The following is a 15,408-nucleotide window of genomic DNA, read 5'->3' as shown; positions in this document are numbered from 1 at the left end:
TTGTATGCATAGCGTTTTTTTACAGATAAACTAACCTAATTAACAATAAATGAACTAGTGGTAAAATGTCTGCTTTTTAGAAAATAAGTTTTGGTAAAAATATTTTTATTTTATTTTTTTTGTTGGTTGTTGGAAGATGGTCTGGGTTGCAGTCAAAAAATGTATAAAATAGCAGAACATTTTTTTTATTATTAACCGATCTTTCTCCCAACAATGCAGGGTCTCAAGAAGGATATGTATTCTAGCTTCAGGACCCCTAAAAAAACCAATTTGACCCCAACCAAGACCAATTTCCTACTATCATTACATATGGTCAACTAATTGTTTTCCAATTTTTTATAGGACTTCACTTTTTCATATTACTGTGAGACTTTTTCAGCATATTTTAAAAAGTCTTACAATAGGATAAACAAAAAATAAGAAAAATCTGTACTGTTATACAACCCACAAAGGGTCAGGAGTGACAGACCAGCTAGCAGACTCCGGGAGATTCTCTCAAGATGTGAACATGTTTATCAAGAAAATTGGTTAACTCTATCAATATAATTTATACAATTTAAGATTAAAATCCAAGCTTTAAAATTATTATACCATCTTAGCTAACATAATATTTAATAGAATAATGTTGTAGCTCTTTATAATATTTTCCTATTTTCATTCGTATATCTAATATAATGCCTATGTTTCGTTCACAGCAACATTTTACGTTTTTAATTTCTCTAGATATAGAAATATTTCAATATATTGTAATAATTTTAAAATTATTAAAAATAAAATAAAACGAAATTTTATATTTTTAACTTAAATTCTGATATCTAAAAGATAGCTTGGGTTGAAATTAAAAACTTTAATATTAAATAGATAATAGAATTTTATTTAAATTTTATAATATAAAAGACTCTTAATCTCAGGGCGGGTTTCTAGGCAATCAGAAACAGATACTTTTACTATTAACACTTAATTAAATTAATATCTCTTTTACAAATGTATTTAAATTTAGGTATAACAAAACTAACCAATTTCACAATCTTCTTTTGATGGTTCTTGGTATCTTCTTTTCTATAATGTTATGTCCTACCGTCAAAAATGGGTTCCAGTCCTTCCAAAAAGCAATGTCTCTCCCCCAACAATGGCCGCTTCCAGCCGACGGACGTCCTCTCACCAGGCAATCCAAACTCAGAGTCCCTTTTTCTTCTTGGGCGACTCTTGATTGTCCTCCTTTTTCAAGATGTCCACCCTTGCTGGACAGAATTTAATGAGGACCTCCTCATCCTGAAAACATCATTTCCCAATCGCGCCCAAACAACGAATGACCGCCAAAAACCAAAACCTGTCTTGATGTTGCATGTAAACATCGATTGTCACACAACAGTTAGGGATTTTTGCAAATGATTTACTTTCTGAATATTATTCTTTAGCACTATTTCTTGACTTCTATTTTTTCTTAAATTTACTGTATTTTCAATTATGATGTGAAGAGTTAAAATAGTTTTTATGATATTTGAATCTGCTCAACATGGCCTTGATTCAACGGACTTTTTTAAGGATACGTCCCGCCATCTTGGTTTTGTTTTGAATCACGAATTCGTTATAGACAATGAAAATTGGTTAGCTTGCTTTTTGGTTCAACAAAACAAATGAACAATATTAAAATGATACATAAAATAAAACATACTAAAAACCCTTTATACATCAAAATATACTATTTACTCAAAAAGAGCATATTACAATATATTGTACAAATATTAGAGCAAGGATCTATTAATTAAGGTTTAAAGAGAGATAGTAAAGTAAATGCTTTAGTAGTTTATGTTACAATTAATAAGGAGTTTCTTGTCACTAAGAGAATAAAACCCAAGAAACACGATCACTTTTAAAGGAATAAAAAATGTATTACACTGTATGAGGGGACAGGATTCAAAGTACTTATTTGCAGTTCGGACAGGATTCGCAGATATATCTTAATCCAGCAATTTGTATCTCATTTCCCATTATTGACAGGAAAGGTTGAAAAAAAAAATATTAATTTTAAAACATCAAATTCAAATTTAGTTCAAACGAGGATGAAACATAATAACGATAAAGGCTTAACTAACCTGAAGGTTCGATACCACCAATCATTTCCTACATTCATCTTTCCAGTAACACCCCTCCAAACCCAAAACTACTAAATCATTTTTAACACGATCCTCCTATCTATTCTCGTTTTAGTCTACCTGTCGGTTCTTTGTTTATTAACAATTTAGGGATCCACTCGTTACTAATCCCTACAACCTTACGTACCCATCTCTTTACTATAACCTACCATTACATGCAGTTCCCTTAATTCAGCATTGTGTAGCCTTCTAAAGTCTCCCGTTAATTCTTCTTTTTACGGTCCGAATATTATACATAATTATTCATGTTCAAAAACCTTAAAGCGCTGTTCTTCCCTTAGTGTAAGAGGCCACATTTTGCATCTATAAAGAACAGTGGGTAGGATAATATTTTTGTAAATTTTAACTTTTAAATTTTTGGATAGAAGACATGAGCTAAGCAATTTCGAAACTGAAAAATAACAGGCATTTCCCACCTTCAACCTAGCTTTTATTTCCTCATCAATTTTGTTTTTCCTAGTTACCATAGAACATGGATACTTAAACATATCTACCAGTTCAAATGCATTTGCTCCTATACCTACATCACTGAAATTGCTCTTGTTTCTGCTGCTAACCAAATATTTTGTTATTAAAGCTGATAAAATAGCCTGTTGTATTCCAACTTTTTCAGCAATATTTGACTTAACGTAAACAATTTGAACGATTTGACCTAAAACCACATTAATAGTTAAGGATGAAAAAAGAATACATATTCACAACAAAGTATTTTTAAAAATTTTTATTTAAAATTCATTATTTCATACATTCAATATTCATAGTTGATTACAACCCCCAACCATTATTAAAAACAATCATTAAAAATGTTTATATTGATGCATGCGATCAGTATAAAATTAATTTAAAAACTAAGTTTTATATTAAGACACATAAATATCTAAAAACACAGTATTCCATTATTTTTTTCATTCTATTTAAGCAGACATGAATTATTTTTGACTATGACATAAAACTTTTAGACAAGGCTAACATTAATCTCTGGTTGTGTTATCAACAATTTCCCTGATACAGTGTTTTCTTTATACTCTTCAGTCTTTACCATATTTTATATAATAATAACTAACACTATCATTTTATTTATTTAAGAACTAATTAAAATGAATGCTAAGTTAATAGGAGTAAGGTAAATATTGATAAATGCTATCAGTATAAAATTAATTTAAAAACCAAGTTGTATAATCCGATACAGAAAATATTATTCTGATATTTTAGACAATGCATATATAATAGGACACAAACTGTTTGGAATTATAAAATAATTCTAAAGCATTAGAAACATCATTCTATGATTATGTTTTCAAACACTTTCCTACTCAGTCTTTTCTATGTATTTTCAGTCTTTTTCATGTTGTATATAATAATACCTAAAAACATTTTTTTTTTCTATTTTATTAGAACTAACTACAGTAAATACTACGCAAACATAGGAGTATGGTAAATATTTACACAGACCTGATATTTTTTAAAATACGAAATAATTCTACAATATTAAAAAATTATTCGATGGTTATGCAACCAAAAACTTCCCTATTATAGAATATAAAATCATATTCTATATATTACCTACCTCTATATTCTTTTTTATTAGAACTAATTAAAATAAGTGCTACGTTAACTCCATAAGAATATAGCAATTGATTTTAAAATTATTTAGATAGAATTTTAAAATTAAAAAATTAAAGCTCTTGCCCCTTGTAAAGGTTATAATAGTGTCCCTCTTTTGCCATCAGAGGTGCATGTAAGCCCAATTCTACAATTTTACCATTTTTAAGCACAGCAATCCTGTCAGCATTTTCTATCGTAGAAAGTCTGTGGGCGATTATAATGCATGTTCTTCCCGCACGAGCATTATCGAGGGCTTCTTGAACAATCTGAAATAAAACAGGAATTGATTCTCAATTATAAAAACAACAATATTGAAGAAAATACATTTCTAAATAATATGAAGGTATTTCTATTAATGTTAATAATTTTTATTGGAACTTCATTGCAGAAGGCCAAAATCAGCATCAGAACATATACAAGAGCAACAGAATATATAGGACGGAGGCACATCAAATTCTTTGATGGGCTGAAGCCCTGTGTCAACCCGCTATTCAGGGAAATCATCGCCCTCTAACAAGACCTGGGAGGTGGCAAAGCACGGTCCCCCTGGTTGACGTTCTCACCAAGGAAAGGACTTCGGGCACTGCAATTTGAAGTCATTCACATCATAACCTGGAATGGTCCCTCCTCATTATTTGTAAGCCCCCTGGCAATCATGCTACGATTATAAGCCCGCCTTCAGCGGATCCTGTGAACCTTTCTTGAAATGCCATGCGGCAAAACAAAAGTAATTTTAATATATGTATATATATTGTATGTATTCTATTATTTTATAAATAAAGATATTGAGGAGGTTAGAAAAAAAAAAGTATTTCTATTAATAATTAATAAATTTCATGATTCACTTAATAAATTTTTACAATACAAATAGTTAACTACTATTTTTAAGTACAAATACAAATTAAAATTATACAAATACAAATAGTAAACAACTACAACTATCTTTATACAAATTTTTATACAATTATTTATAAAAAAATAGTTGTTAACTATTTTTGTTTTCTTGTGACCACACCATCTTCTTCATAATTTAAATTAATATGATCAATTATTTATATAAATATTATTTCTCAAATGTATTTTTTTTTAGGTTCACCATAATTCCATTAATACTTGAACACTCATTTCATTCATTAATACCTGAGCACTCATTTCATTCATTAATACTTGAGCACTCATTTTGAACATTACCTTTACCATTAATGATGAAAAAGAAACATTTTTACCATCTAACTAGCATTTCAAAGTGGCGGCCAATAAGTGGTTTCATATGTCTTTATCTAACTATTATAAAGCTATAGAAAAATCCAAAAGCTTTCGAATACTATTCCACTATTCCAAACTATCAATTAAAAATATTTTAGAAACAAAAGAAAATATAAATTATTAAAATTATTTCCGGAAAGGGTTCATTGATTTTCTCACATTCTTTTTTTTTTTTTTTTTTTATGTTTCAACCCCTTGTACCTGTGTTTCAAACTGAGCTTCCTGTATATATAAGAAATCGACAAGAAAAATCAGGAAAAAAATTATGAAGAAAAAATTTTGTTTATCATTTGAAAGGTAATTAAGTTTCCTATAAAATAAAAATATAACAATTATATAAATTTGACTATTATTAGTACAGATACAGCATATGCAGGTTGCATGCTCTTCTTTATCATCGTAATATATTATTTCTCATCGCTTGTTTTTTTAATAACTAAACATTTTACCACCCTCCTTTTGTTTCAAAATGGTGCCCACTTAGTGGATTAATTCACAAACAAAAATTAAAATGTTTTGTAAAACTAATAAGCTTGGTTGGAAACTAACTATAATTATCTAATTAACTAGGAATGAAATAATTTACATTTCTATTGAAAAAATTTAATTATATTAGGGGTATTCATGATCTTTGGTTTAACATACTCATGTTAAATCGAAAAAAATTGCCTTCTTTTACCGTGGTAAAACGAAATAACATTTAACATGGCTGAGAGTCTGTTACTTGGTCTGTTAAATGGAGAATGACGTCACACAATAGACCAGTTGAGATCGCCGCCATTTTTGTTGTTGTGACACCTCAGTTCTTTCGTGTGTTTGTGGTATTCATATCCCTGTTATTAAACCAGAATGGATAATTTTAATGACACATTTGAGAAAAAAAACAATGTGATTTCATTCTACTATCTGAAAATTTGTAAACGCCAGGTTAAAATACTCACTATATGAACCATGTAATTATTCTTAGGGGACATATGTCCCAGAATAAAGTTATTTTTTCATTTCATTTCATAAGCTAAACTTTCACACAAATTCCACTTTTCACTCACTCTAGGGATGTTGTAATTAATTACTTAAATCAAAACTGAAGTAAACAATAACATGAGGGTCTGGAAGGAAGGTTATAAACATAAAGGCTTATACAACAAGTTGCTGAGAAAATCCGCTAGGGGCTCTTATGCATTTAACGTTTAACATGACTTCAAATAGGGCTCCTCACAATCTTATAGTTATTACATTTAACATGGTAAAACATTTTACATTTAACACAACATCATGAATACCTCTATAATATATCGCACTAGTATTTCTAAAGTGACACAACTCAAAAATCGGTGTTTTTGAGTTATGACTATGAAAGAAATTGGTAAATATATCTTTATGAATCATCAAAACTGTATCAACCTAGCTCCAGAGCTTGTCCGCCAGAGGGCACTTGAGTCACTCTTGCTGCCTTAATGCTATTCCCCCTCCATAGGCAAGAGTGTCACATTTCCAGAAATGTAAGTTTTAGACTTATGTCACTTTAGAAATACTAGTGCAACATAAACTAATAATGTTTAAAACAAAATCATTATCTTTTAATAGTACAGTAAAATTAAAAAAATTGCATAGATGAGTAGTAGCAATTAATTTTCTCAAAAAGGTTTTAGTTAAAAGGTTCTATACTTAAATTTAGTTAAAACTAAAAGTTAAACCTTTTGTAGAAATAAATTAAAATAATAAACTAATCAAAATGACTGATAAAACACTTAAGTTTGATAAAATAAGCAAAAAAAAAAAAGACTGATTTTATAATTACTATTAACAATTGAATGATTGTTTGAGCACTTAAATTAAACCATGAAACTAAAAAAATGTTTATAAAAGTTCTAATAATTTATTTTAATAAATTTAACTTGATCATATATTAATATACTTATGATCCAGAGATTAATTTTTGTATTGTATTTCAATTTTTACACAATATATTAGTTCAGTTAATATATTGAATTTATTTTATACACTCCTGATTCCACACTAAGACAAAATAAGGGGATTTTACTTACTATATTAGAGAACTCAATTAAACCTTTTTTGTTTCTTATTTTTTTATTAAATTAATAATATAACAGTCTTATACCCTTTCATTTTCAGAATCCAGAGCTGAAGTGGCTTCATCCAGCATCAGAATTTTAGGTTTCCTAACAAGTGCTCTAGCTATAGCTATCCTTTGTTTCTGACCACCAGAGAGCTTGGAGCCATCCTTTCCACACAAAGTATTGTATCCCTGTATCAATACATAAATTGTAAGTTACTAAAATCTATGGTAATATTCAAGGTTTATTAAAATATAAGAAGATGATGAGGGTTGCGATCAAAAAAAGAACAAATAGTTTATAATAATAGTTTATAATAAATAGTTTATTAAAATAAATAAAAGGAAATTCAATAGTTTTTATTACACTCAGATATAAAATATAGCTTTGATGACTACAAGGTTTAAATGAAATAGTTATGAGAATTTTATTTTAAATTATATATAATATTATTGACTGTTATCTCAGGGAAGATTTTCCAGACTATCAAAACATGAAGAAATTTAACTAAATTAATGGCTACTCTTAAAATTATAATTTAATCGTAGAGCAAACTAACTAATCATATATTCTTCTTTGATGGCTGATGGTTTTTGTTGTCTTCTATCTCAAAAAACAACCACTGACAATAGCCGAAGGGTTGTTCCTCCTCTGGTTTACAGGACACCTCTAATCCACCAGCGATCCCAACAAAAAGTCTTTCTTCCTTGAATGATATGTGAACAAAAGGAGGTCTACACCACCAGCTTCCAGAAGACGAGCTCCTTCTTCGCATAAACAACTGTCCTTCTTGGTTCATTGTTTAATAGTAGATGCCAACATTGATTGTAGCACAATCGCTCTAATTCACTCACAATGATTCAAGATGTAAATACTTCATTAATAATTGTTATTCTCTACTTTTTCCTTCTAGTAATTCCTCTGAGCATGAAAAGGCTACCGAGAGACATAGTATTTAAGACTTTTAAGACACTTTTAGTGAACCAGAAAATTATTTTTGAGTCTCTAATATAATTCTTAAGATACATTTATGAACAGAACAATGTATTATATGACTATTACAAAAGTAAAATTAAAGTTTTAAATATACTCTTATGTTTTTTATTTTTGGTGGTAGTTCCATTTATTTTCTAATATTAAGGTTACTTAAAAATATTAAAATACAAACTGTATCTGACTACAATTTTTGTTATTTCATAAATAATTTATTTAATGACAAATAAATTGTAAGTTAATATTATATTATTGATGAGATTAGAATATTTGAAATACAGGATAAAACATAATTAATCTATATAAGAAATGTAATTTCAATTTTAATAAAACAACTTAAAATTTAAATGTCATAAAATACTTCGTTGTTAGTATTTCGATTAACCTTGTGTTAGGCATGGCTGATCTGAGAGGCACAGGATTTGGTTTTTTTGGTACCTCTTCTGAAAAGGTGCCTAGTGTGACCCCTACCTACCAGTAGTTTCCTAACTTTGTGGGGTGGTTCTGACCCACCCAGTCAGTTTAGCTCCAGCCGTCAAGAAAGTGCTTCACATGTATTTTGATCTGATAGCCTCACCATGCCCGATTACGTCGAAAATCTAAGGTCATTATTTTTCACTTTAGATAGTAAATTCAAGCACTTCACTGTTTTTCCAAACTTTTGTTGGTGTTATTTTCGTCAGCTACCATTACCGTTTATGAATGAGGATCATGTGCCTATCAGACTCATCGTGCCTTTCAAGTTTATTTTTTTTATGAATTCTTCAATCGTTATTTCAGTGTTTCTTTGCTTTTAGACAACACAAAAATGTTGGCATCCTACGTCCCATGCAAGAATAAATGTGTAAATAACTTCGTATTATAGTGCTCACAAAACTGGAGTGGGTACTGCAGACCAAATGTGGTCCACATACGAGCAGCGAAATAGACATCGATGGCCAATGAATGTTTTCTACACTATGCTGAACTTGGGAGGGATCAATTCCTTGGTTATTCACGCCGGGAATAAATTGGAAATAAGAGATTCCTCTCGGCTGATGATTGTCCAAAATTAACTCCACCCCACCCCCAAAAGAGGCCAAGATCTTGTGATTGCATGGTGGAGACAGGAATACGTTGGCTCACGAACTACTCCTGTGTGAAATGCAACCAAGGAATTTTCCCCTGTCATGCGAAACCACTTTGGACATCTGATTTTCAGTTTGTTCTTGCAATCCTTCATCAGCTTTGATGGACAAGGACTTCGAAAGATTTCTGTCCCCACACATTTCAACTGCATGTTTGACACGTTTTTGAATTCTGCTTCAAGGATAAAAGGTCTTATTTGGATTTATATTCATAACCATGATATGTGAACTCCACATTTTGACTTGCTTTTTGTAACTAAATAAATAATAAGAAATGTTTAAAATTTATTTTATATTTTTCCCTAATTGTCTACATCCTCAAGATGATTGGAAAATTTTGGTTTAATTAAATAAGGCGTTTTAGAGACTTCACGAGTTTTTATGCATTGCGTACCTGTCAGGCTCACTGCGCCCCAATTTTAAGAATCCTTGACCCCACCCTACTAAGGGTTAAAAATATAAAACACAATACTCTTTCGGCTTCGCCATGATGGATATAAAGGGCTCAAAACTTGTAATATTCACTGATTTGGGAATATCTCAGAAACAAACATAATGATGATACATAAGTAGTGATTTTTTTTGTTCCCTCATCTAAAAATTGTGCTCGGAGGGCAAAGATTTCAGTCAAATTAAAAGGCAATCACCTTCATGAACAATTATTTTGCAAAAAAAGTGTAGAGTTACAAGGAGAGAATGTTGAAAATAAAAATAAAAAATTCAGAAAAAATTTCTTGTACTTTTGTTAGGTGGGAAACTTTTCAGACCACTCTCATACAAGTAGATACAGGATTGAGATTACTGAAAGTTGCTAAGGAAAAGGAAGAAGTCTGTTTCACAACAGAAAAATGTATTCACACAATCCCTCTAGGGTTAATTAGCCATTGATAAGATAAATGAAACAATTGATCTAATATAAACAATAAATTACACAATAGAAAACAACTAAAACATTTTAAATTGATAGCGAGAGATTACCTGTGGGAGTTCAGTGATGAAGTCGTGAGCATTAGCCATCTTGGCAGCATCAGTCAGATCCTTGTGACTGACATTTTCTTTCTCACGATCGCTCAATCCGTACAAGATGTTCTCTTTAATAGAACAATTGAACAAGACAGGCTCCTGCGTGACTAAGCCTATGAGTTTCCTCCAATAATTCAAGTTCACTGTGCTTATATCAACATCATCAACATACTGTAAAGGCAACAGAAATATATGTCAACCTAAATAGTTCTATTTATAATATATTATATTTTATAAACATATAAAATGTAAATATGATTTAAAGACCAATATATATATTGTAATAATTAAAAATTATTTAAAGTAAATAAAAGGAATTTTAACAGTTTTTACTTGTTCTCATATCTAAATTATAGTTTTGAAGATGACCAGGTCAAAATAAAAATATTAAATATTAAATATTTAATTATATATAATATAGACTCTTAATCTCAGGACGGGTTTCTAGGCAATCAGAACATTTATTTTTAATAACACTTAATTTAAATTAATATCTCTTTTACAAATTTATTTAATTTTAGGTAGAACAAAACTAACCAATTTCAAAGAATCTTCTTTTGACGATTTTCTTTGTCTTCTTATTCAACAAACCAACACTTGGTGTAAACAATCTATCAGCAAACAAACAATAATGGGACAAACCATTGGTCCTCTAACAGTTTTTTACTCACAATCCACATAAGTGTGTTGTTTGGCGATCCAAACAAGGAGTCCTTTATTCTTCTTGGGTGACTCTTTAATGTCCTCCTCTTCCACCCTTGAGCTAGAAAAGAGATGATGAGGACCTCCTAATCCAGGAAACATCATTCCCCGCCCACGCCTAAGCAACGAATGAACAAAAAACCAAGTTTTCTTCCTTCCACTTTTCTCGTTGTTAGTTCTCAACATTAATTGTAGCTCCACAGTTTTGAATATTTAGATTTAATATATAAAAAGTTATATAAGACATGGGAAATTAGCCTGCAGAAAAATATTTAAAGAATATGAAATCAATATTTAAGATTGTCTTGAAAATGGCCTGAGGGCTGGCATTTTGGAGAATTTTTGAAAATAAATGTGAGTATATTTGGATCAAGATTGTGCACTAAGGACTTTCAGTTCAGATCCCCCGATCCTGCTTTCTAGGGTATATGTTAGAGCCCAAGGGTTTACCATGGCATTGTACTTAACTTGAGATATTTTCAAGAATTTTCGGGATTTCAAAAATTTTGACCGAGGCTCTGTTCGAGCTTGTAGTTGTCTGGGGCTTTAGGGAGTAAAACCCTGAGGTCATCAACGCCCATGTTTCACGCTTTATAATTCTATTTCATTTATATTTATAATTCTATTTCACTTTATTTTTATCTTTAAATATTAATTAAATAATTACTTCTTTTGGTATTTTTTATTACATATAACAAATTTTCTGGTTTAAATCTTATTCAAAAGGCCATTCCTTTTTAAGAAAACCAAAACCATTTCCACGTTCTTCTGGTCATCATTCAGAGTTCGCGGAATAGAAATAACATTCCTCAAATATGTGACTGACCATAAGTACACTGTTGCAGTATTGACATTTTGCCGATGGCTGCTTACTGATCAGATATCTATGAGTTAAACTCGTAAGACCTATTCTCAATCTGGCAATAGCCACCTCCTCCCTGCGATTGGAACGGTTTGATGTGCTCCATGTTCGAGCTTGTTATATAATGGTCTATCTCAGCCCGTTAATCATTCATTGTTTTTAGTTATTGATTCTCCCTCACTATCAATGTTAAAACATTATGTTTTAATAATAAAAATAAATATGCAAAGCTAAATTATAAAATCTCATTCAAACATAAAGCTGAGGTGTTTTTCATAATTTACAGAAGGTTTGTTATTTAAAGTCACATTCCCTAACTAAAAGTTAAGTAAAATCGTTTGAAAGTAAACTATCAATAAATCAAAATTAGTAGTTTTGATATGAAATTGTTTATTTTTTCTAGTACATACACATTCACGCAAGCAAGCACAAACACTCATAGTGATAAAAGTGAGGTTACTGAGGTTTTTTCCTATGATTTTCTTTATGAATAATTTTCTTTAATACTTATTCTTAACTTCTATTTTTCTTAAATGTTTGTAATTTCAATTATGATGGGAAGTTAAAATAAAGTTTTTAAAATATTTGAATCTGCTCAACATGGCCACAATTCAACAAACTTTTCGCAAGACACCTACTGCCATCTTCTTTGTTTTGAATAACAATCTTGCCACTTCATATATGACTGATCAAAATTGGTTAGCTTTCTTTTTTGATTTAACACAATAAATAAACAATATTTAACGTTGATACATAACTAAAATTATTTATATATATAAAAAAAACTATTTTCTCAAAAAAGAGGATATTACAATATATATCATTTCAGCATTGCTTATTTTAATGCAACAATTAACCCAAAAAGCAAGCTAACACATTTTCATTAGTAAAATAGGCAGTCACAAAAGATATTCAAAGCCAAGATGGTGGGGCGTATCCTTTCAAAAGTTCGTTGAATCGCGCTATGTTGAACAGATTCAAATATTTTTAAACTTTAATTATCTTCCCATCATAATTGTAGTTACAGTAAATTTAAGAAAAAATAGAAGTCAAGAATATAAATAATATATAATATATAAGAATAAATATTAAAAAAAAATATTCATTAAGAAGATCATATGCCAAAACTTAAAACTGTTGTGCTACAATCAATGTTTACAACGAATATCTAGACAGGACATATGGTTTGGGGCACTTGGGTTGTGGAGCCAGGGGGACGTTGTCTGGGAAATGAGGACGCTTCCAGGAATAGATGGTGAGGACCACCCTTTGTCTGTGAAGAGATAGACTTCTAGAGAAAAAGAAGACATCTAAAATCATCCAAGAACAATAAGTAACGCTTTGTTTGGATCGCCGGTGGATGAGATGTGTTGAAAACTGTTAGAGAACCAAATGCTTTGTTTGTGAGATAGAAGACAAAGAAAACCATCAATCATCAAAAGAAGATTATATGAATTGGTTAGTTTTGCTCTACCTAAAATTAAACTCAATTGTAAAAGTAGATATTAATTTTTGTAAGTGTTATTAAAAGTTAACTGTTATGATTGCCTATAATAAATAATTTTTTATTATTACAATATATATTCTGAGTATCAAGAGAAAATATTTCAAAGAGCTTGAGTGATCACCTCAGACAAAATCAATTCCAATAAATTTAATACTTCACCAATTCGACCTGATTACAATAATACAAGGAAAGCAATTAATAATTACAATTTGAGCAATTTTTTTTCCAATTTACCACTCAAATTCAAATTTTCACACACAATTTTTTTTCCCTGTTTTATCAATAACTTTTTTATTGAAAAAAAAAAATAAAAATCAAGCTACAAATGAAATTATAAATCAATGGAGAAAAATGAGATTGTATACTTACTATTCCTCCCTCATCAGGAAAATAAAAACGTTCAAGAAGTGCTAGGAGTGTTGATTTACCACAACCTGATTCACCAACGAGGGCTATAGTTTCGCCAGCATTTATATCCAAACTAAAATCATCAAGTACTGTAATGTCTTTTCTGGTTGGGTAGGAAAACGTAACATGCCTGAATGAAATGTTTCCCATCACTTCCTAAAAATAAATATTGTATCAATATTTAAATTTCATCAAATTCTAAAATCTCAAATACAATTAACAAAAAAAAAACAAATAAATTGTTAATTGACATCTTTAATAAAATGGAAACTCTCATAATGGGCATCTTGTGTTTTAATTATTCACAGTCTTTTGGTTATTTTTTAAAAAAATGTATGTTGAATTCAAATGAATTTAAACACCTATGGTACAAGATAAAATAATTAATAAAAAATTTTCTTCTAGGACGAAAATAAAAAAATTAAAAAAAAAAACACCAAGAAAAAATGACAACTAATACTTCCAGCAAGTTGTATTTATGAAACCAAAAAATTTTGACTGGGGTGAAGAAGTAGGAAAAAAGGCCGAAACGTTACCAAAATATCTTAAAAAAATAATAATAGTTTCACCACATCCATTAGATTTAGTGGTTTATGCAATAGTACTTAAATATAATTTTTTTGCAAATAAAATTAACAAAGAATTGTATTCTTTTATAGTTTTATTTTTCACAGTGTGGGTTTAATGAGGTCCTAAGAAGCATTTCTTTTTCTCAATCATTCAGATTAATAATTAATAATTTTAAAAAAATAAATAAATCAGTACATACTAAGATGACTTAGTATGTACCTTTGAATAACTATATATCATTGAAGGGTATATAGGGGCATGAAAAAACCCTATTACTATAAGAAAACAAACAAAAATGAGTAAGAGACGGCATCACATGAGTTTTTCTTCAAAAGTGGTGTAAGTCCATTTTTGACAAAAATTTAGCTAATAATAACAATGAATGTAATCAGCAATGAGCTTTTTTTTTTTTTTTAAATAGTTTTTAAAATAATCCTTAAAAATTATCATCATTTTGTCAATATAAATTAATGTAGTTATTTAAATTCAAAATATATTTGCTCTTATCCTCTTAACAATGGGACAAATAAACAAAACTTCCATATCAAACATTAGAGATAAAGAGTCTCTAATGTGGGACTAAATTAATTAGAATAAAAGACTTACTAAATAAAATAAATGCTAGATACAATTAATTAAGCCTTAATTTATAGATGTCTCTAATGCAAGACTGAATGAATTAATTTGATGCAAGATTTAATTAAGGTGTCCTTATATGACCAGACGAGATAAATTGGGCAGGAAAACCAGTTTCCATAGCGACAGAGATATTTAGTTTGATAAATGGACCAGACCAGATAAGGACCAAAGCTATTCAATCAAAAATTAATTGACAACATTGTACTATACACATTTTTCATATAAAATGCCATTTGTAGTTATATACAAGTTGTACTTTAAAGATGTTAAAAATATGAATACTTAGCAGTTGACTTATATGATTGGATTTTTCATTTAAAGAATCAGACTAGAACAAACCAAACAGGAGTTCTGCCTTTTCAATCTGACAGAAGTGTCAAGTAAAGTGGTGTTGGGGTGTTATCTGGTCTTAGGCGATTTCTCCAGCCTGATACCCACTTTACAGAAGGCCCACGAGAAGGCGTATTCATTA

General features: G+C 29.7%; 1 protein-coding gene across 2 annotated transcripts in view; it reads right to left on the bottom strand.

Moving 5' to 3' along the window:
- Positions 1–2,910: 2,910 nt before the first annotated feature.
- Positions 2,911–15,408, bottom strand: part of LOC106679277 (ATP-dependent translocase ABCB1) — a 92,506-nt gene continuing 80,008 nt past the window's right edge. For both annotated transcript variants that reach the window (XM_014418343.2, XM_014418344.2), the window contains 4 exons: positions 13,689–13,883; positions 10,204–10,419; positions 7,150–7,296; positions 2,911–4,027 (listed from right to left, as the gene is read on the bottom strand). In XM_014418343.2, the coding sequence (XP_014273829.1) occupies positions 3,833–4,027; positions 7,150–7,296; positions 10,204–10,419; positions 13,689–13,883 (753 nt within the window). In that variant the 3' untranslated portion in view covers positions 2,911–3,832. The remainder of the gene's footprint in view (positions 4,028–7,149; positions 7,297–10,203; positions 10,420–13,688; positions 13,884–15,408) is intronic.

This window comes from Halyomorpha halys, unplaced genomic scaffold (assembly GCF_000696795.3).
Source record: "Halyomorpha halys isolate HHAL.00 unplaced genomic scaffold, Hhal_1.1 Scaffold190.1, whole genome shotgun sequence".
In the NCBI taxonomy this organism is placed as follows: domain Eukaryota; kingdom Metazoa; phylum Arthropoda; class Insecta; order Hemiptera; family Pentatomidae; genus Halyomorpha; species Halyomorpha halys.
The sequence above is the reverse complement of the archived record's forward strand: the minus strand, read 5'-3'. Positions and strand labels throughout refer to the sequence as shown.